This window comes from Streptopelia decaocto, assembly GCF_964273445.1.
Source record: "Streptopelia decaocto genome assembly, chromosome: 1".
NCBI lineage: Eukaryota > Metazoa > Chordata > Aves > Columbiformes > Columbidae > Streptopelia > Streptopelia decaocto.
In genome coordinates this window covers 114,552,751-114,569,861 of record NC_138663.1, presented here as the reverse complement: position 1 = coordinate 114,569,861, position 17,111 = coordinate 114,552,751, and the positions used below count along the sequence as shown (strand labels likewise).

General features: G+C 37.0%; 1 protein-coding gene across 4 annotated transcripts in view; it reads left to right on the top strand.

Moving 5' to 3' along the window:
• CASK (calcium/calmodulin dependent serine protein kinase) overlaps window positions 1-17,111 on the top strand; it is a 206,381-nt gene that overhangs the window by 115,910 nt on the left and 73,360 nt on the right. For all 4 annotated transcript variants that reach the window (XM_082046510.1, XM_082046509.1, XM_082046508.1 and 1 more), the window contains exons 7-10: window positions 7,120-7,295; window positions 9,435-9,557; window positions 11,993-12,076; window positions 13,670-13,769. In XM_082046510.1, coding sequence (XP_081902636.1) covers window positions 7,120-7,295; window positions 9,435-9,557; window positions 11,993-12,076; window positions 13,670-13,769 — 483 coding nt within the window. The remainder of the gene's footprint in view (window positions 1-7,119; window positions 7,296-9,434; window positions 9,558-11,992; window positions 12,077-13,669; window positions 13,770-17,111) is intronic.

Genomic DNA, 17,111 nt, shown 5'->3' with positions numbered 1-17,111 from the left:
TTTATAAACCCCAGTTTAAAAATCGTATTTTTGAAATATGTTTTTATACTGCACAGACATTTTTCCTTTCCATCATCAGTGTCTGAATGATATAGCAAATCTTTCTTTTGTTTTCCAATGAGAGGTGAATGTTCGTAAGCTGAGGTCGTACACTAGGATTCTTCTTTCACTCAAATGGTCATTTCTTCTGAAAAGCGAGAACACTATTTCACTATTTTTTTTCTCCCTTGAAAAATTAAAAAATATGAGCCTCTTCAAATCTTTGCCTCTGATAGACTTGGTTTTATTTAAAAGATACTACCATAGCTTACTGTCTCTCAGAAATTCTACTTCACGTCTGGGTCAATTTGAGAGTGTTTACAGGAGGCTAATTGGTTTAACAGTCAATTTAGGTTTACTTCCTCCATCATAGTTTTATAGCTGAAACAGCCATTGTATCAGTTATTATGATTTGTCTGGTTAATGTGTGATCTTTGCTTTATTTGTTTTCTGGACACTAATATCCAGTTGTCCAGTTGTCTGCTGATGCATCTTTTAAAATAAATTTTCTTCAGACAATCTTATGTGCTGAAGCTGCATTGCCCTTTTTTTTTTTTAATCTATTCATCTTCTCTGTACACCTGCTTTAAACATCTCTATTGTCTGGAGTAATGTGGAAAGGAATTAAAAGTAGTAAAGTATTGACCTACCTGATCTGTTGTGTGTGATTCTTCAATTCCTTCCACATTATTCTGGACGTCCCACTCTTTTAGAAACTCCTTAATTTGTGAACATATTTCTTATTACACTATTGTGAGAGGTCAGATGGTGATGTTTATTAGTACCTCACATTTTTTTCCTAAAAATTATTTGTTCCAGTTGTTTCCTTATACATCGTTCAGATACTACTGCTGTTGAAAGACTCTCCTTCTGATATCTTGGTCATCAATCCCCTGCCTTAGGGATGACAAAATCTGATTTGGTCTCTGTATATACTCTCCTTCTTGTGGAAAGCATAGCCCTATTGTCTGGAATAATATGGAAAGAGTCATAGAAACTAAATTTTCAAAGGTAAGTCAAAATTTATCTTTAGTGCTTGTGAATGATATCAGATTGACAACACCTGAAGACGGAAGCTCTGTTTATCCACAGAAAATATCAGCAAAATTAGCAATTCTGTAAATTTCCACACTGCCAACATGCCTCAAAACTGGCTGATAAGAAAGCTTCCCTCTAGAAATAAGATGTCTGTACCTAATCAGAAATTGTGTGCTTCCTAAGTCAGCAAACACTTTGATGTAGGCATTTATTTACAAGGAATTGGGTGGAGGAGAGTATCACATTCAATACACACCACTGCTGAGTCTTCATCTAGTGATGATTTTCAGTTAATGCTACTCTAGAACAGGTAAGAAGAACCCAGAAGCACATAGAGGGAAAATTTATTCCAGTCTCCCATGAGATTTCTTCTCACATTCAGATACAACTAAAAATCATGTGTGTATGCATGCATGCATGCAATATTTATTTAAATAGAATAGTTATTTTTTCCATGGGCAGTCATTCAAATATATCCATGAGTGTTCTTATAACCTGTAGAATAAAGGACCTGTGGAAGGCAGAAGTTATCTATTAACGAGAGAAAAATGTCTCTACTTACTGTTCTTTATCACGCTGCTTCAAAAAAGATGCAAAGCTTCTCCTGAACCACCAAATTCAAAAGCATCTAAAATATTTTAAAACAATTGAACTATTGAGAACAATTTTAAAATTTTGCAGAACATTGAACCTGTTTAGAAGGCAAGTTTTATATTAGATAACTTTCAGCAGAAGTGATACTTGGTCTAAAGAGCAGTGAGTATCCATGATTTTAGAAAACTTTGCTGTCTGTAGAGTTTGTTTATTCTATTACTGATATTCACCTTACAGTTCTTGTAGTTGCAACATGGGAAAAATCCCCATATATGTAAGTTCATGTGTTCAGCCCACTTTGATGAGCTAAGCACAGCTCAGAAGTGCAGCTCAGCAGTCCTTGCTTAGGTCAGGTTTTGGAATAACCTCAAAATCACCACTTGCTCCTTTGATGAACCCAGTGAAGTGGTTAGTTGTCACAAAGATGACAGCTGCCCCAGAAATTACTTTAGCCTTTTTAAGTTTCTAATATATACATACACATAGGTCTGCATTTTTTTACCCTGTTTAACTGGACAGTTCAATCTCAACCAATTAAGTTTGTTTGTTCTTGGTTTTTTTTTTGATGGAGATGAAACCGTGATTTCCACCACCACCATCTAAAGTATCAGGATCTTTTAATCTGCGCTAAAAAATTATGGAAGCAAATCATTCTGTAATTATTTTCACTAGTTATAATCTAGCAGTGGTAAATAGCAAGATTTTAAGTTAGCCTAGCCTTTCTCATTTTAGTCATATTCATAGATTTCTCATTTAAAATTTAAATGTGAGTATTAAGGTTTAATAGTACTGATTTTTCAGCATGCTCTTAAGTAGCATCCATTTTTCAGCTAGTTTATAGCAGCAGTCTGTTGGGGTCTTAAACAGCTGTGCAGAATGTTACCTAATACTGAACTAGTCTAGTCCTTCTGCTTAACATCAAGCAGCTATTAAAGTGGATTTTTGTGGTATGCTGGTTTTGAACCAGGGCAACAGAGGTCCAGTTCTTCTGCCTGTCATCTAAGTTAACTTCCAAGGGAGGGGAAACAATTTGGGATGATCAGAAAATTATGGCATTTTTTAACCATAATTTCCAAGTGTGTCAGTTTGTCTGTAAGATCTCTTGACTACTGAGTAAACATGCAGCCTCACATTCTGATGTGAGTTCACCAGATAAGGCAAAGTAGGAATCTTGAAGTATGAAAAGGCTATATTTTTTCTATTGACACAAAGAATGTAGGAAATAAACCTCAAGAAGCTTGTTCAGTTAGGGGAAAAAAAAGGTATAGAAAAAAATTATAATATTATGAAAGTCGTAAATAATGAACAGAGTACTGACAGTGGATGACTACTGCGTAAGAAATGCTTGCATACTATGTTTTGTCTGCAATTTTTATAAGCATACTGTTGCAAGTTATGTTTGTTTCTTGTTGATATTCGGTAGTTTTGTAAGTGTTTTTGTATTTTTTCACCCTGTGGTCAGGAAGTGGAGGGGAAAGGAAATTGAAACTTGTCCACCATCAACACCCTGCTTTGCAAAATCTGGGGAAGCTGATTAATGCTCATTTTCAAGAAATTGTTCTGCATATATTTATGAGTCTGTATAAATAATGACGGCATTTTCTTGCTTATCAATTTCTGCAAAGTAATTTTAATTTGAAGCATTATTTGCTGAAGGGGAGAAGGAAGGAAAAACATGCACTTTTGATGCTCTCTTGACACTAGATTACTTATACAACCCCTGATTAAATCAGGTAAGGTGATATTTGAAAACTAAAACTGAAAGAAACAAGCTGTGTGTTTGGAGGAGGATTAATCTTATTTTTCCCCCTTTAATCAGTATTCTGTATATTAATACCAGCATAACCGGGTATGGTGGGCTGACCTTGGCTAAGGGCCAAAATCCTACCAGCTGCTCCCCTCCTCAACAGAACAGGGGAGAAAATCAGATGAAAAAGCTTGTGGGTCAAGGTAAATACATACAAACTGCTTTACCAGTTACCATCACAGATGAAAGAGACTTGACTTGGGGAAAATCAGATTAATTTGTTGTGAATTCAATTAGATTTGAGTAGTGGCAAAGAAAGACTGAAAACACCACCACCCCTCCTTCCATTCTCAGGCTCAACTTCACCCCTTTGCCCCTGACTCCCTTACCCCCCAAGCCCAAGCAGTGCAGGGGGATGAAGAATGGGGGCTGTGGTACATCCATAACAGCCCCTCTCTGCCACTCCTTCCTGCTCACACTTTGCTCCTTCTCCAGGAGCCTGTCCTCCCATAGGCTACAGTCTTCAGGACAAGCCTGCTGCTGCATGGGTGCTCCACAGGCTGCAGTTTCCTCAGGGAATATCCACCTGCCCCAGTGTGGGGTCCCCCAGGGGCTGCAGGGCTGGACCTGCTCCCCCATGGCCTCTCCAGGGGAACCTCTGCTGGGGTGCCTGGAGCACCTCTCCTGCTTTCCGCTGCTCTCACCTTGCTGCTCGCAGGGCTGTTTCTCACAGTGTTTTCCTCAGCCCTGGCTGCCAGGCAGCATTTTGCCCTTTCTTACACTGGCACCCACCCATGGCTGGGGGGCTCAGCTGTGACCTGCAGTGGGTGGTTGGAGCCGCTGGAACGGGCTGTGTCCAGCACGGGGCCTTCCCGGGCGCTCCTCACATGGGCCACCTTGCAGCCCCTGCTGCCAGCACCTTAACACCTATACCCAGTAATGGCATTATATTCCTTCTGTAGCATGTGCTGCTGCAGAGTATGCTGTTTTACACCATAGGAGAAAAAGTAGCATCAGTAACTGTTTGCAAGGACACAGTTTGCTCAGAGCAAGGTGTTCTATAGGTCTGCCTTCACTGTACTGCAAATGCCCAACAGACTTAAATGCATTGGCCAAAAAAAAAACAAACAACAAAACACCCAAAAAACTCCAACAACAACAAGAAAACCATCACAACCAAACCAAAACCCAAACCTTTATGTCTGCTTCTCACACTACATAGTCCTTTTTTAACCGTGCTCATCTCTGCAACTGAAGGTCCCAAGCTGAGAGAAGTGGCACATAATTATCAGAAATACACGGTAAATCAACTTAGATATCATTTGATACTTAAGATTCTTAGTTTCATTAACTACATCATTCAGATGACTCTGTATCTTCCTGAAGTTTAATGTCTCTCTTAAATAACTTTGTTTGTGCTTGTGATATCTCATCCTCTAGTGATTTCTGCTGTTTGTCTTTTGAATGATCACTTTTCTCTAGATTTCCCAGATTTTATAAGAGCAATTAGAAACCCTGGTAGGAGGGCAGAATCTTCAGAGTATACATGATTTTTTCATTTGTATTGATAAAAAGATTTAAATGAGCTTTATTACTACAAGTGTTTTTTTCAATGTGTAGGAAAGGTTACAGTTGCCCCCAAATTGAAAATGGTTACCTCTATACCCAAATGCCAGGAAGTTTACCACTGAGATAAAGAAGACTTTGTTAAGCCAGGCTGCTCTGCGGTCTTGCTGATGTGTTCTGTACTGAAGATTTCCAGGCTGTGGTATGCACACCACTAATGCCACAGCCTAAGCAATATACAAATACTGTTTGAACAGGCAGGTGTTGCTGCTTCTGTACATGCATAGTCTGATACACAGCTGGAAATGTTCATGTATTTGCTGTCTCAAATGATGGCTTCTTGGGGGAAAAAAAGAAGTTAGGAAACCCTTGTAGATAGAGATTTGTGGGCACGTTAAAAAAAGATGATCAGCAGTTCTCTTCAGCAACTCAGACACACTGGATATATATACTTTCCATTTTCCATCCCGTCCCTGTCACAAGGCATCTAAAAGAGACTTTGCATCTAAGGAGATAGTTCTTTTCCTTATATTAGTGAGCTTGAAGATTTGGCTTTGAGGTTTATCAGTTAGGCTGAAAGATACATCATAAGCCTATACATTGTGTATAATCAACAAGAAGAATTAGTAATATTTCCCCATGTTCATCTCAGTCTTTCTCTATCCAGAGTAAATATTCTTCCTCTTCCCCCAGTGATATGAGACATGAGTTGGACTTGTAGCATCTTGCTGGTTTATTCTTTTTTTAGCCTGGGAAGGAACTGCCCTTCTGCTGTCACGTCAGCCTAGACTGCAAGGACTTTTTAAGTTGCTGACCTAGGTTAGCTGTGAGGTAACATTCCTTTGTCACAGACAGATTCTTAACATTTGTGTGGCAGAGGGATTGCCGCATAAACTGGGAACGAAAAGGATGGTCTTTACTGAGTAAGCTGCTGTTTCCTCAGTGTTTACTGCCAGTGCAGTGACTTAGCCAACTCCTATTCAGACGGTGTGCAGAATAGGCTTGGCTAGCAAGGGTCTCTTTACATGACTGAATTAAATACATGCTGTGCAAACACCACGGATTATCTAGGCTGCATTGCAAACTCTCCTAGCCAGCATAAAGGTGCTGCAAGCCTTGAATGGAGCTTCTGAAGTCCACTGTAGTATCTGTGAGCAAAAATAACCTATGAAGGTAGAACACGCTGTAACAGTTTGCTACAGTAGTGGGGTATTTTTTTCTTTTATTGGTACTTGGTGGAACCAAGGTAGTCCAAAGACAACAGCGTTTGTAAATGTCAGTAATGCCCTGAGCATTCAAAGCTTAATTCTTGCAAATCCTTTGCCGTGGAAACAAACCTCTTTACAACAGGCAACATTTATAGGAAGAGGTAAAATGTTTGTTAGTTTTATTTGGCTTTGTGTTGCACAGAAATTGAATGAAGTTACTCTAATGGGTTTATCCATTCAAAAGATTAGCTGGTACTGTATAGGTTTTGTTTGCATGGTGTACGTTCACTACCACTCCAAAATCAGAACTCTCCCAGAACCATTACTGTGTGACACTCATTGAAAGCACTCTGTAAAACAAATCAGCATGATCTTTTTATCTGTGGTAAGATATTGCCTACGTCAAATAGATGAGCAGTACATTTGCACATTTTGTGTTCTTGTCGGTAGTTTCTGTAGGCTGGCTGAGGTTTGGGCAGAGCATCAGACCAAACTGTGCTCTTACCAGTCAGAGGCAGCTTTTTCAAGTAAGCAGTGTAGACTGGAACTCTACAATATCTTTGTACGTGCTCTCTGGATAAATAGTTCCTGCTTCAAAAGTTGTCCAAATCGATATTTTTACTTTTATATGGCATGTTTCACTGAAGAATCTTAGTGCTCATATAAATCTTGTTTCACAGTCTGCAGGGTAGGATAGAATACTCCTCAATTTATAAAAGTATAAATCAAGCAAAAAGGAAACTACTGATTTTTCTCACTGGATATATTTAATCAATACTAAACTTGAAAAGAAAAAAAGAATTGTGTTAAAAGTTTAACCCATTGACAAAACTTATTAAAACTGCTTTAGTTTAATGAAATGATAGTTTTCATTTCCATGTTTGACACACATCACTTTGACTCAATTTTGTTTTTATTTCCATTTAGGACGTGTAGGAACACCTCATTTTATGGCCCCAGAAGTGGTAAAAAGGGAACCTTATGGGAAGCCTGTAGATGTTTGGGGTTGTGGCGTGATCCTTTTCATCCTGCTAAGCGGTTGTTTGCCTTTTTATGGAACCAAGGAAAGATTATTTGAAGGCATTATTAAAGGAAAATACAAGGTAAATGACAGTATATGTGAGTCCTTTTCCAGTGAGATAAGCTCTACTGGTAAAGTTTCTGGAAGCTGATTTTTGTATTTAGCCTGATTTAATTTTGAAGCTTATAGAAATCTTGTCTGTGTTACACAGGAAGATAGATTATTTTTTCTCTGCAGTCTGTCTTGTTCCTGCTGTGTTTCGTATCAATGTTACAAACTAAAATACAGAAATACTTACTCAGATGAAATAACAAATGGTTGCAACAACTAGGCCCCAGTTGTATATGGAAAGCAGAAGGATTACATAAGGCTTAGCTATGAAGTATAGCATACAGTATGTTACCTTGGTTTTATAGATCATTTAATTTTTTTAAATCAAAGAACTATCGTAGAGGCTGGTCATCATTGCCTTGATTTAAAACAAAATGCATGTTACTGTAAAAATGTAATTATGCATTTTAGTACGGTATGTAGTAAAGAGCAGCTGATGATTCAAAAGGAGCCACTTGCAGCTGAAAGCAAACAGGTGTTGCATGGAAGATATGCATGTTTCACAACATAGAACCATTATGGAGACAGTTTTAAAGTTTCAACCAATATTTTTGCGGATTTGTCTAAGGTCAGTTTTGCTCTACTTTGCAACCAAAGTCATACATGAGCTGTATATTAGTGGTTAAGAGTGGAAACTCCCAGAACTGTCTGATAGTCTGTAATATGGCTTAGGAAGCATTTTATTACATGAGCTTAACAGTAGTCCGCTAAAATGTGACAGCAGTAATACTGCACTTGCTCAGGAGCACCTTTTTTCATTCTTTAAATTTTTTTATTCCTAGAAACAGTAGGATTTCTTCATGGCACTAGTTTTGGGGTAGCATAGACTAGTAGATGTTCCAGTTTCACTTCATGGAAGATTTCTTTATGGAATCTCTTAAGCAGCTGAAACTTTCTGGCAGCGTAAAAGTTAACTTTTCTTTGTTTAAAAAAAGCCATGGCCAGCACATTATGTCTTCTCAGTTCCTTTTCTGTTCCTGTTTACACAGTCATATGCCTATTCAGTGAAAATACCATGAAGATTTCAAAACAGGCTTGCTGCAAATTTGCGATTACCTTCATTTCATTAGAACTGAAAAAGAAATGACGAATCACAACTATAATGTGCATTTCCTAGCCAGATAGTGTTCCTGAGTGCTCCAGTTTAAAGCGATCGCTTTTTGTAGAGACTGATTTTAAAGAAAACTGACCTCTTTAAATGAACAATGTTGAATTTTCATTTAACACCTTGTAAAATTAGCAGTATACCATCTAAATAAAACTCAAGTTCTTCATAAATTAAAGAAGTTCTAGAAATAGCTGAAGGATGGAATCCTTTATCATAGAAAGAATTTTCTTACTTTTTCTTACTTTTTTTTCGGGTGTCCATCATCTTGACTAGTTGGACACAAACATGCATATGGACAAGATGAGATTATATTCTAAATCATCCTTCACGTTATTGTCTCCTAAGGATACAGTTCTGCTCTAAGAAGTGTTGCAATTGCTTGTATTGCTGACCACATGTCAGTGTGCTTTCCTAGCTGAGTGGCTGAAGATGCTTCACTGTTTTAAGGCTCAGAGAAATTTATTGGGAAGAGCCGTTGTCCGTGATACCCGTGGGACAGAGCCAGAGTGGTTCACAACAGGCATTAGCTGACTCCCTTCTTACTCAACGTCACTGGCATGAAACTGAGGGTTGATACAGACAGACTCTCGTGCCATTCCTTATATTGATTTTAGGAGCAGATTTAATTTCTACATTTGTCATACGCATAGTTAGCTGTCAGACAAAGCCTAATTATTTTTTCTCTTTCTAGTGAAGGATCACTTTTATCTCAACAAAATGTAGCATTGGTAGAAAATTATTCTGTGATTATAACACAATACCAAGGATATGTTAGCTTTCATGTAATACAGTGCTCACTGTTTTCAATTTTTATTCCACACCAATAAATGTACAATATTGTAAGTTATTAAAAAACTTAGAAACTTCCTTTCACATTTATTATGGTAAAATTTTTAGAAGTACCAACCAACTGTTATAACTCTGCAGTTGCTTTACTTAAAAGGTATTTTTTTTTCTATATTCTTTTTACTAATTTAATTTATTTTTCTTGCTTGTAATCAGATGAATCCTAGGCAATGGAGCCACATTTCTGAAAGTGCCAAAGATCTGGTACGCCGCATGCTTATGCTGGATCCAGCAGAAAGGATAACAGTATATGAAGCACTGAATCATCCCTGGTTAAAGGTAGTTAAAGCAGTTGTTTACATACCAACTTACTCTTCAAGGGAGAAAAATATTTGTTTTTTTCTTTTAACTTTTCAAAGTAGACGTGACATTGTACAAAATGTGTGATAATATGCTTTAAATGGTTTGTAAGATTAGAGACGGAGATGTTGAAAATTGCCAGGCTTGAACTCTTGCTTAACAGCAAGAGGAAACTCACTTCAGCATCTTCAGCAGCATCAGACCGTAGGGAGTGGGGGCTGCATAGAATAAAGCTTGAAGAAGGTAATCATGTGTCTTTCTTAGGCTCTCAAGCTCCAGAGGAGTAATTTTCTATTTCTTCTTTGCTCAGTCCTATCTAGACCTCTTTGCTGTTATGCATGTAAGCCATGCAGTTTATCCCAGTACATTATGCTATGTAACTGTGCTGCTTTCTGACATTACATTCCTGAAATATCCTGCCAAAGTGAAGGAACTGTGTAGTGGTGTATTGCTCAAAGGCCACCGAAACTACATAAAATAACATGACATCTGGTAATCAAATTATTTTTCAGTGGTGGCAGTTTACAATACAGTTTGAGCCAGTGGAAGAGTAGTTGCTGGACACTGAAGATTAACAACAGGAGCGGGAGAATATACACCTAGCTTCTCAGCAGTCCCATTAATAGGCTGTGTTAAATCATGGAGTAGGACGATGATGGGTGTGTTGCAGATTTAAAAGGTAGCAAGTATTTGTTCAGAGCATTGTATTTTCTTTGGCAGAAACTGAAGAATTAACTATTTTTCTTTGTTATCCTCTGTTTCTTTTCTGTAGTGTGGGCCCAGGGTAGAAAGAGTCATAATAACATTTACTTAAAAGGGCAATTATTTGGAAAGGGTGCTATTCTGGTGTCTGTTCCTGGACTACTTATATGTTCTACATAAGACAAATATGGACACCAAAAAAACCCAAACCAAGCCAAAAAACAAGCAAACAAACAAAACAACAACAAACACCCAAACAAAACTGGGAAGCACAGGTTCTTCTCCCTCCACTTAAATGGTGTAACCACCAGTGAATGGAATCGTTCTTCCACTTCTCTGCTCTGTTTCTGGTTCTTACTCTCTTATTCCAAGCTGCAGAATGGTCTTGCTCATAAAAGGAGAGCAGGAGTGTGTGCATCTCAGCAATAACAGTGGTTAAGTCACTTTTCTGAATATCAGGAAATGAGGTTCAAAACTTTCCATTTAAAAGGAGATAAAGTTGTGTCTGTTCATCTGGAGCATATGTAGTGCATCAAATATTTCAAAGAGCATAGGAATGGACACCATGTTTGGGAATCCCAAATGATCATACTCCAGTGATTGAGGGTGTTATTTTGTTTTATCTGCTTTTTCCTCACTTTGTGAGCTTACATTGAAATGCCAAAACAAGGGTTTTGTTGAGGGTTATTTTGGCAGACAATTTTATCATTTTTGTTGTTTGGGCAACTAAGCTGATTAGGTTTTATAAAAAGATAATTCTATAATGCAAATGTTCAAGTTCTGCTTATACAGCATAGTGCTTTTGATGTCTGTACTCTCTTCTTGATCTTCCCGTTATTTGTTGAAAGACGAGCAAGGAGAGAGATTTAGTTTGAGACAACTTTGTTACCAATCTTAAGCCAGTATTCTGTCAGTCAGTCCTCTCTTATATTTACTTACAATAAACGTCCTTCCCTGTTTACTCAGAATTTTCTTCTAAACCGTTTATAGATAATACAGAGAGATCTTTAGTCCCATAGAGAGACTGAATTACTTCTGCCAGTGATTTCACTCTGATTCAGGAGATGCATGTGATAAATATTTACATTAAATTAATAATTGTATGTAGTTTCTGTGATGATTTGGGGCGGGGGAAGAAAGCAGTCAGCTGCTGCAAGTTCTGCTCCCACTGTCTGATGTTCATCAGCAAGTTTTTCCTCCATCTATGATGGAGGATTCTTCCTGTAATTTAGCACCTGGTGTCACCAGCCATCAAGCTGGCACTTTGTGTTCTGTTGGACATGGATGTCATCTCCCTAGCTTACCTGAAGTATCAAGCATCCCTTGAAAGAGTGCCTGGACACATTTCTTCACTGGGATTTGTGAATCCCAAGAAGCAGAACTACTTTGTGCTTGCCAGCTTCAAAGTTTAATGTTAGTGATAGACTGACTAACAACAAAACAGTAAAAAAAAAGGTTAGGGTCTTACTACAAAGTAGGAGACAAAATTACAAAAAGAAAATGTCTCTGGCCCAAGTTAGGCATTCTTTCATAATATTCTAATCCTTATCAGTTTCTTGGCACATTCATTAATTTGCAACAAATCCTCATTCTCCTTAAGATACTTATTAGCTGGTACATTTCTTGTATAGTTTCTTAATGTCAAGTGAATATTAAAAGCTTGTATTTATTGTTTCTTTTGTTCTGGTTTTTTTTTTGTGGGATATTTTAAGGAGAGAGATCGCTATGCATACAAGATTCATCTTCCAGAAACAGTAGAACAATTGAGAAAATTCAATGCAAGACGAAAATTAAAGGTAAAATGAATGTAGTGTTAAAACAATATGATTACATAATTTGAATTTTGTGTGACAGTTTATTCATTTTAAAAGTGCTAAGAGAAATCTATGCTCCGAAGTTGACAATAAAATATAAAGTTAAATCAGGCCTTCTCAGTCATTTATTGCAATGTTGTTTTGTTAAGGATGTTTGTCCTTGCTTTCTTAGTGCATGATTCTCAAACTAAATTTCAGCACAAATTCTCTGGTATCAGCCAAGGTGTGTATGACGTCTTCATCTTAAATTAATTCAGTAATTCTATGTAGTATGAATTATTGGAGAAGAAAGAATAGTACAATGGCTTCTGTTATCATTGTATTACATTTATAATAAGAGGAACATAATGATGTTTTAATGTCTTTTTTCAAGAAGAGCTAAGATGTATTCTTCAGTTTATCCTCTTATGTTTAACAATACACAAGATAATTTCACAGCCATATTGAAAATAATATTTACATTTTACCCCAAAACAAAATGGTTTCCTTCAGTTCCTACCTTTGAAAGTTTGACAGAAACATTTTTAAATTCACTGAAAGGTTGAGAAAATTTTAACAGAAACATGCAGCATTTTAATTCATGAGGGTTTATTGTACTTTGTAATAGAACACAGAATCAAATATACATGCTGAGTTTCTGCTTTGTAAAAGTTTAATGTAGCTGCAAAAACAACTGATGATTAGGATGCAACAGTTGCTGTAGTTCATGATAAACAGCACTTTCTCTAAGGTGGTTTGTATGTCCAGATAACGCTTTCATTAAAATAGTGGCTAGTCCATTTTAGAATATGACCTGTTTTCCTGCTCTAGAGGCAGTTTCACATCTTTTCCAGGTTTCTTCCTGGGGATACCATTATATTTAGTCTCTCAAGAGCTTTTATACCTGTGCTATTTGTTTTCTACAATTTATCCAAAGCACTGTTTCGTGAAATTATTTGTTGTCCATTTTGCCTACTGCCATAACTGTAAGACATATAAATCTGAGTGCTTAAACTGTAATTTACTTGAATGAGTGTATATATATGTTAGAGCAGGTAACCGTTTTTCTGGCTTTGTAACTTCCCATGTAACACTCATTCTGAGAGTCCAAGGTTATTACATTTTCATATAGCTATATTATGGATGTCGAATATACTAGTGCTGTCAGTGTCAGATTCTGAGAGTTTCTCAAGTAACAACATATTGCATTGCTTTAAAGAGTGAATTTTTATACTTGATAAAGCCACCCAGTCTAGGTAAGAGGGAAAGAGAAATAAATTAATTACTTTATTTACATTGTACTATGGGAATTTATGCCTCACACTTATTATTTTTAAATGCTTTCCCATAAAGACTTGTTCTCATGAATCCCCTCACAAAGATTTTATTTACTGTTTATTAGTGTATGACCGGCTCTTCTGTTAGATGTGGTCACTGATAACAGTGAAGCAGAGCTGAAGACTATAGAATTTATTTACTCTTAATTGAGAAGGTCAACACATGAGAGACTTTGGGAGACTGAGTGACCCAAGGTGTCTGGAAATGTTTCATTGTCCTTCTTTGTGTAATTTAGACTTTGTGGTTATTTTTATTCAGGGGGCAGTACTAGCAGCTGTGTCAAGCCACAAATTCAACTCCTTCTATGGTGACCCCCCTGAAGAGCTGCCAGACTTCTCTGAAGACCCCACCTCCTCAGGTATTTTAACAGAAAGTATACTTAGTGCAATCAACCTGTCCTAATTCTACACTGAGTAGAGTACCAAGGATTTATTAATTTCTCATGATTTCATAACATTGCATATTAAGTAAACTTTTAAATGTGGAAGCATAAATCATTTTGAGTCATAGTGGTGTTAGTGACTGGAGAAAATGAAGATATAATCTCTGTTGTAAGTTGTAAGTTTCTACAGAAATTTCGTCTGTTGTTTGGTTTTTTTTTTGATGTATGTACATTGAATTAAAAATAGTGCTATAACCTCACATTTCTCTTTGTATTACTTGGGTGTAAAATATCATTGAAATTTTGTCTTGAATTCTTAGGCAGGAGCAAGGTTCTCCTACCTTACTGATAGGATAGTTATTTAGAAAAATAATCCAAAATGTACAAGAGTTTCTTGATCTCCTGTTTTAGAGAACAGCACAATTAAGTTATCTCCTCTTTAAACCAGGATGGACAGTATTTCTGATACTATAACCCAGACCCCCAAATGTTCGGAGAGAGAAAATACATGTACTTCAGGGACCTCCCAACATAGTTCAAAGGGGAAGATAATACCTTTGCTGTGCTGTGAGCATGTAGCTAGGCCTTGGGCAGGACAGTGATCTTACTGCAAGCAGTCCTTTTGTCCTCGGCCCATATTCGGGAATTTAACTAACCTGGCAATCCCTCTACTAACACAGCCCTGTCATAGTTATGTATCTTAATTTGGATATAACATTACTCGTAACACTTGCAATGCCAAAGTCCGGGTTAGTCTAGCTGACATAATATTAGGATTTAGGATCAAGTTAAATGAATTTATAAGAAAAATCTAAGGCAAATAGGGCTCTTTTTTGTTTTTCTAAATAACTAAATACTACTGGCAGAATATTTTAGCTAAGCACTGGCATTAATAGAACACATTTCAGGAACTAAATGACATGTGCAGAACTGCTGTGTGATAATTTTCTTTCCCAATATTTTAATAGTTGAGAAAATTACTTATTGACTGCTTATATTAAGTGTTCCTTTTCTGCTCTTTCAATATGAGCAAGTAATTTTTGTAAATTATTTCAGTGTCATTAATATGGTAATTGGGGGCAGGTTTTTTGGTTGAAATTCTTAAATGTTACTGTTTCGAATTCAACTTTGAGTATTTAAATTAAAAGATTGCTTTGTCCTTAGAGATGAACACTGCTCATAATTTCTGTAGAAGTGAATGGGAATCTGAAATCATATTTTGCAAATGCATAATCTCAGCCTCATGGCTTAACTTCAGGCAGCCAGCTTTTGAATACTTAATGTACTTGTAAGTAAGGATCCATATATTCTTTTAAAGAAGGAATAAGTTGGGTTTACTTCATCCAGAATTACTTGCAGGGCTTTAATTTTTGTTTCCAGCTACTTCCCCCATCTCGATAAAACAGATAGGCCACCAACATGATTGACAGTGGCAACTTTCCTAATCTAAAAACTGCAGTTCCTCTTTCCAGTTTCAGTCTCACGTCAACAGGGCATGTGTCTTCCTCACAGGATGATGTAATTGCAGATATCAGTATAAAGCAAAGGTAGCAGTTCTATTTTTTCTGCTCATAGCACACAATAACCCAATACACATGTAAATTCTACAGAATATCTGTGCTGAATCCATTGTTATCTTGTTTTCATCTCTGAAATGGCTGAAACAGTAGCTTGTATTTCTCAGAAAAGCACAGTTACTCTCTAAAATAACATTGTTGATCTCACTAATGGGAGATTAGTGATCAGGAAACCATACCAACTGGGTAGTTTTCATGATGTTTCCGTGATTGATTACATTAGATGATAAAATATTTAATATCTCAGAATAAACACTGAGGCTTGCAAGAAAAGATACTGGAACTTTCAGCTTCTGAAATTGCAAGATACAGAAATCTATTATATTTCTTCTTCAGAAGTACACTAATAAAGTTTTCAAATATTTCTAGGTAGGCTCTTGTGATGATTCTAAACTGAAATAGAAATTAGACATAAAACCGTTGAATTGCAGTATAAACTTGGCTGTCTTAAAGTTATTTAAGTTTCCTTCCTAACATCTTATATTGTTATTCTAGATCATAAGCTCTAATGAGCATTTAATATTTTAAATGTTGCTGCCTGTTTAATCCTCCCAGAAAATTTCATGAAGCTTACCATTAAAATTAAATGATTTGTCAGAAATGTGCAGATGTGGAACTCCTACTGAGATAAAGATGCAGAAACATAAATGCTTATTAGGTTATGCAAATTGTACATCCTGTCCTCCTCCAGGTCTCTCTAAAGATAGAATCAGAAAAATTCAATTCTGTCTGTTTTTCCCGATTAGTGTAGAGGTGTTTTTCTTCAGGGTTCAGTGAACCTGGGATTGCAGGACCCTTCGAGCATCTTCCTAAGCTACCAGAATAATAGCCAGGAATATGAAGGCACTATAGGCAGCAAGTCAGATGACTTTCTTAGATGCAGAATCACAAAGGATATTCTTGCTAAAGAGCTTTCCAATGAGGGTCAGCAAATTGCATAAGTAAATTAAAAGGGAACAAACACAGGTAAACTTCATTTAAAGTCACCCAGGTATTTTTCTGTACCCATCTTCCTTTCATTCATACCGAGCGTGTTTATAATTCTTGGTTCCCACAGCTTGTTGTGGGTGATCCATTTCCTTTTTCATCAGCAACTGTTCTCTGAAGGACTTAACTTAATCCTGCTGTCATTCTGTTGGTAACATGGCAGAAGTCAGTCTTGCTAAATTTTGAGAGAGCACGATAAAGCCTTTTAAAATGTTTTGACAAAACAGGTAAATATTTATTAAACTAAAATATTGCTTCACTGCTGATAGGCTGTGTTCAGTAGCTTCTTCAGTAAAGCCACTAAACAGCTCAAATGACAAGTGTCTTGCAAATGGTCTTGGCTAGAATGTAAAACATTTGACTTCCAGGTTGCCTGTCTTCAAGACATTGTAAGATGTCAGTTTCCTGAGGCAGTGAATGATTTGGGTATTTTTAATATGCTGAAACAAATATAGATCAGAAGTTAGCAGTCAGCAACCCTAAAGGCTAAATCTGGCACTTGAGAAAAATTGGCCCAGTAGAGACCACGAAATCAATGAGGTGCTAGAGAAATTCACAGTCAAGTTTGCGCTCTGCTGCCCTTCCCCATCCAGCTCTCTCCCCTCTTCCCCACCCTCCCTGGCGCTCCTGTCATCTGATTGCACATTAGATCAAGACAGAGGATTTCCTCTGCTGCTGTCATATGCTGACCATTTGTCCTGTGACGGAGAGAATGGAGCTATAATTTTCAAGTGTTTTGGTAACAATGCTGCAG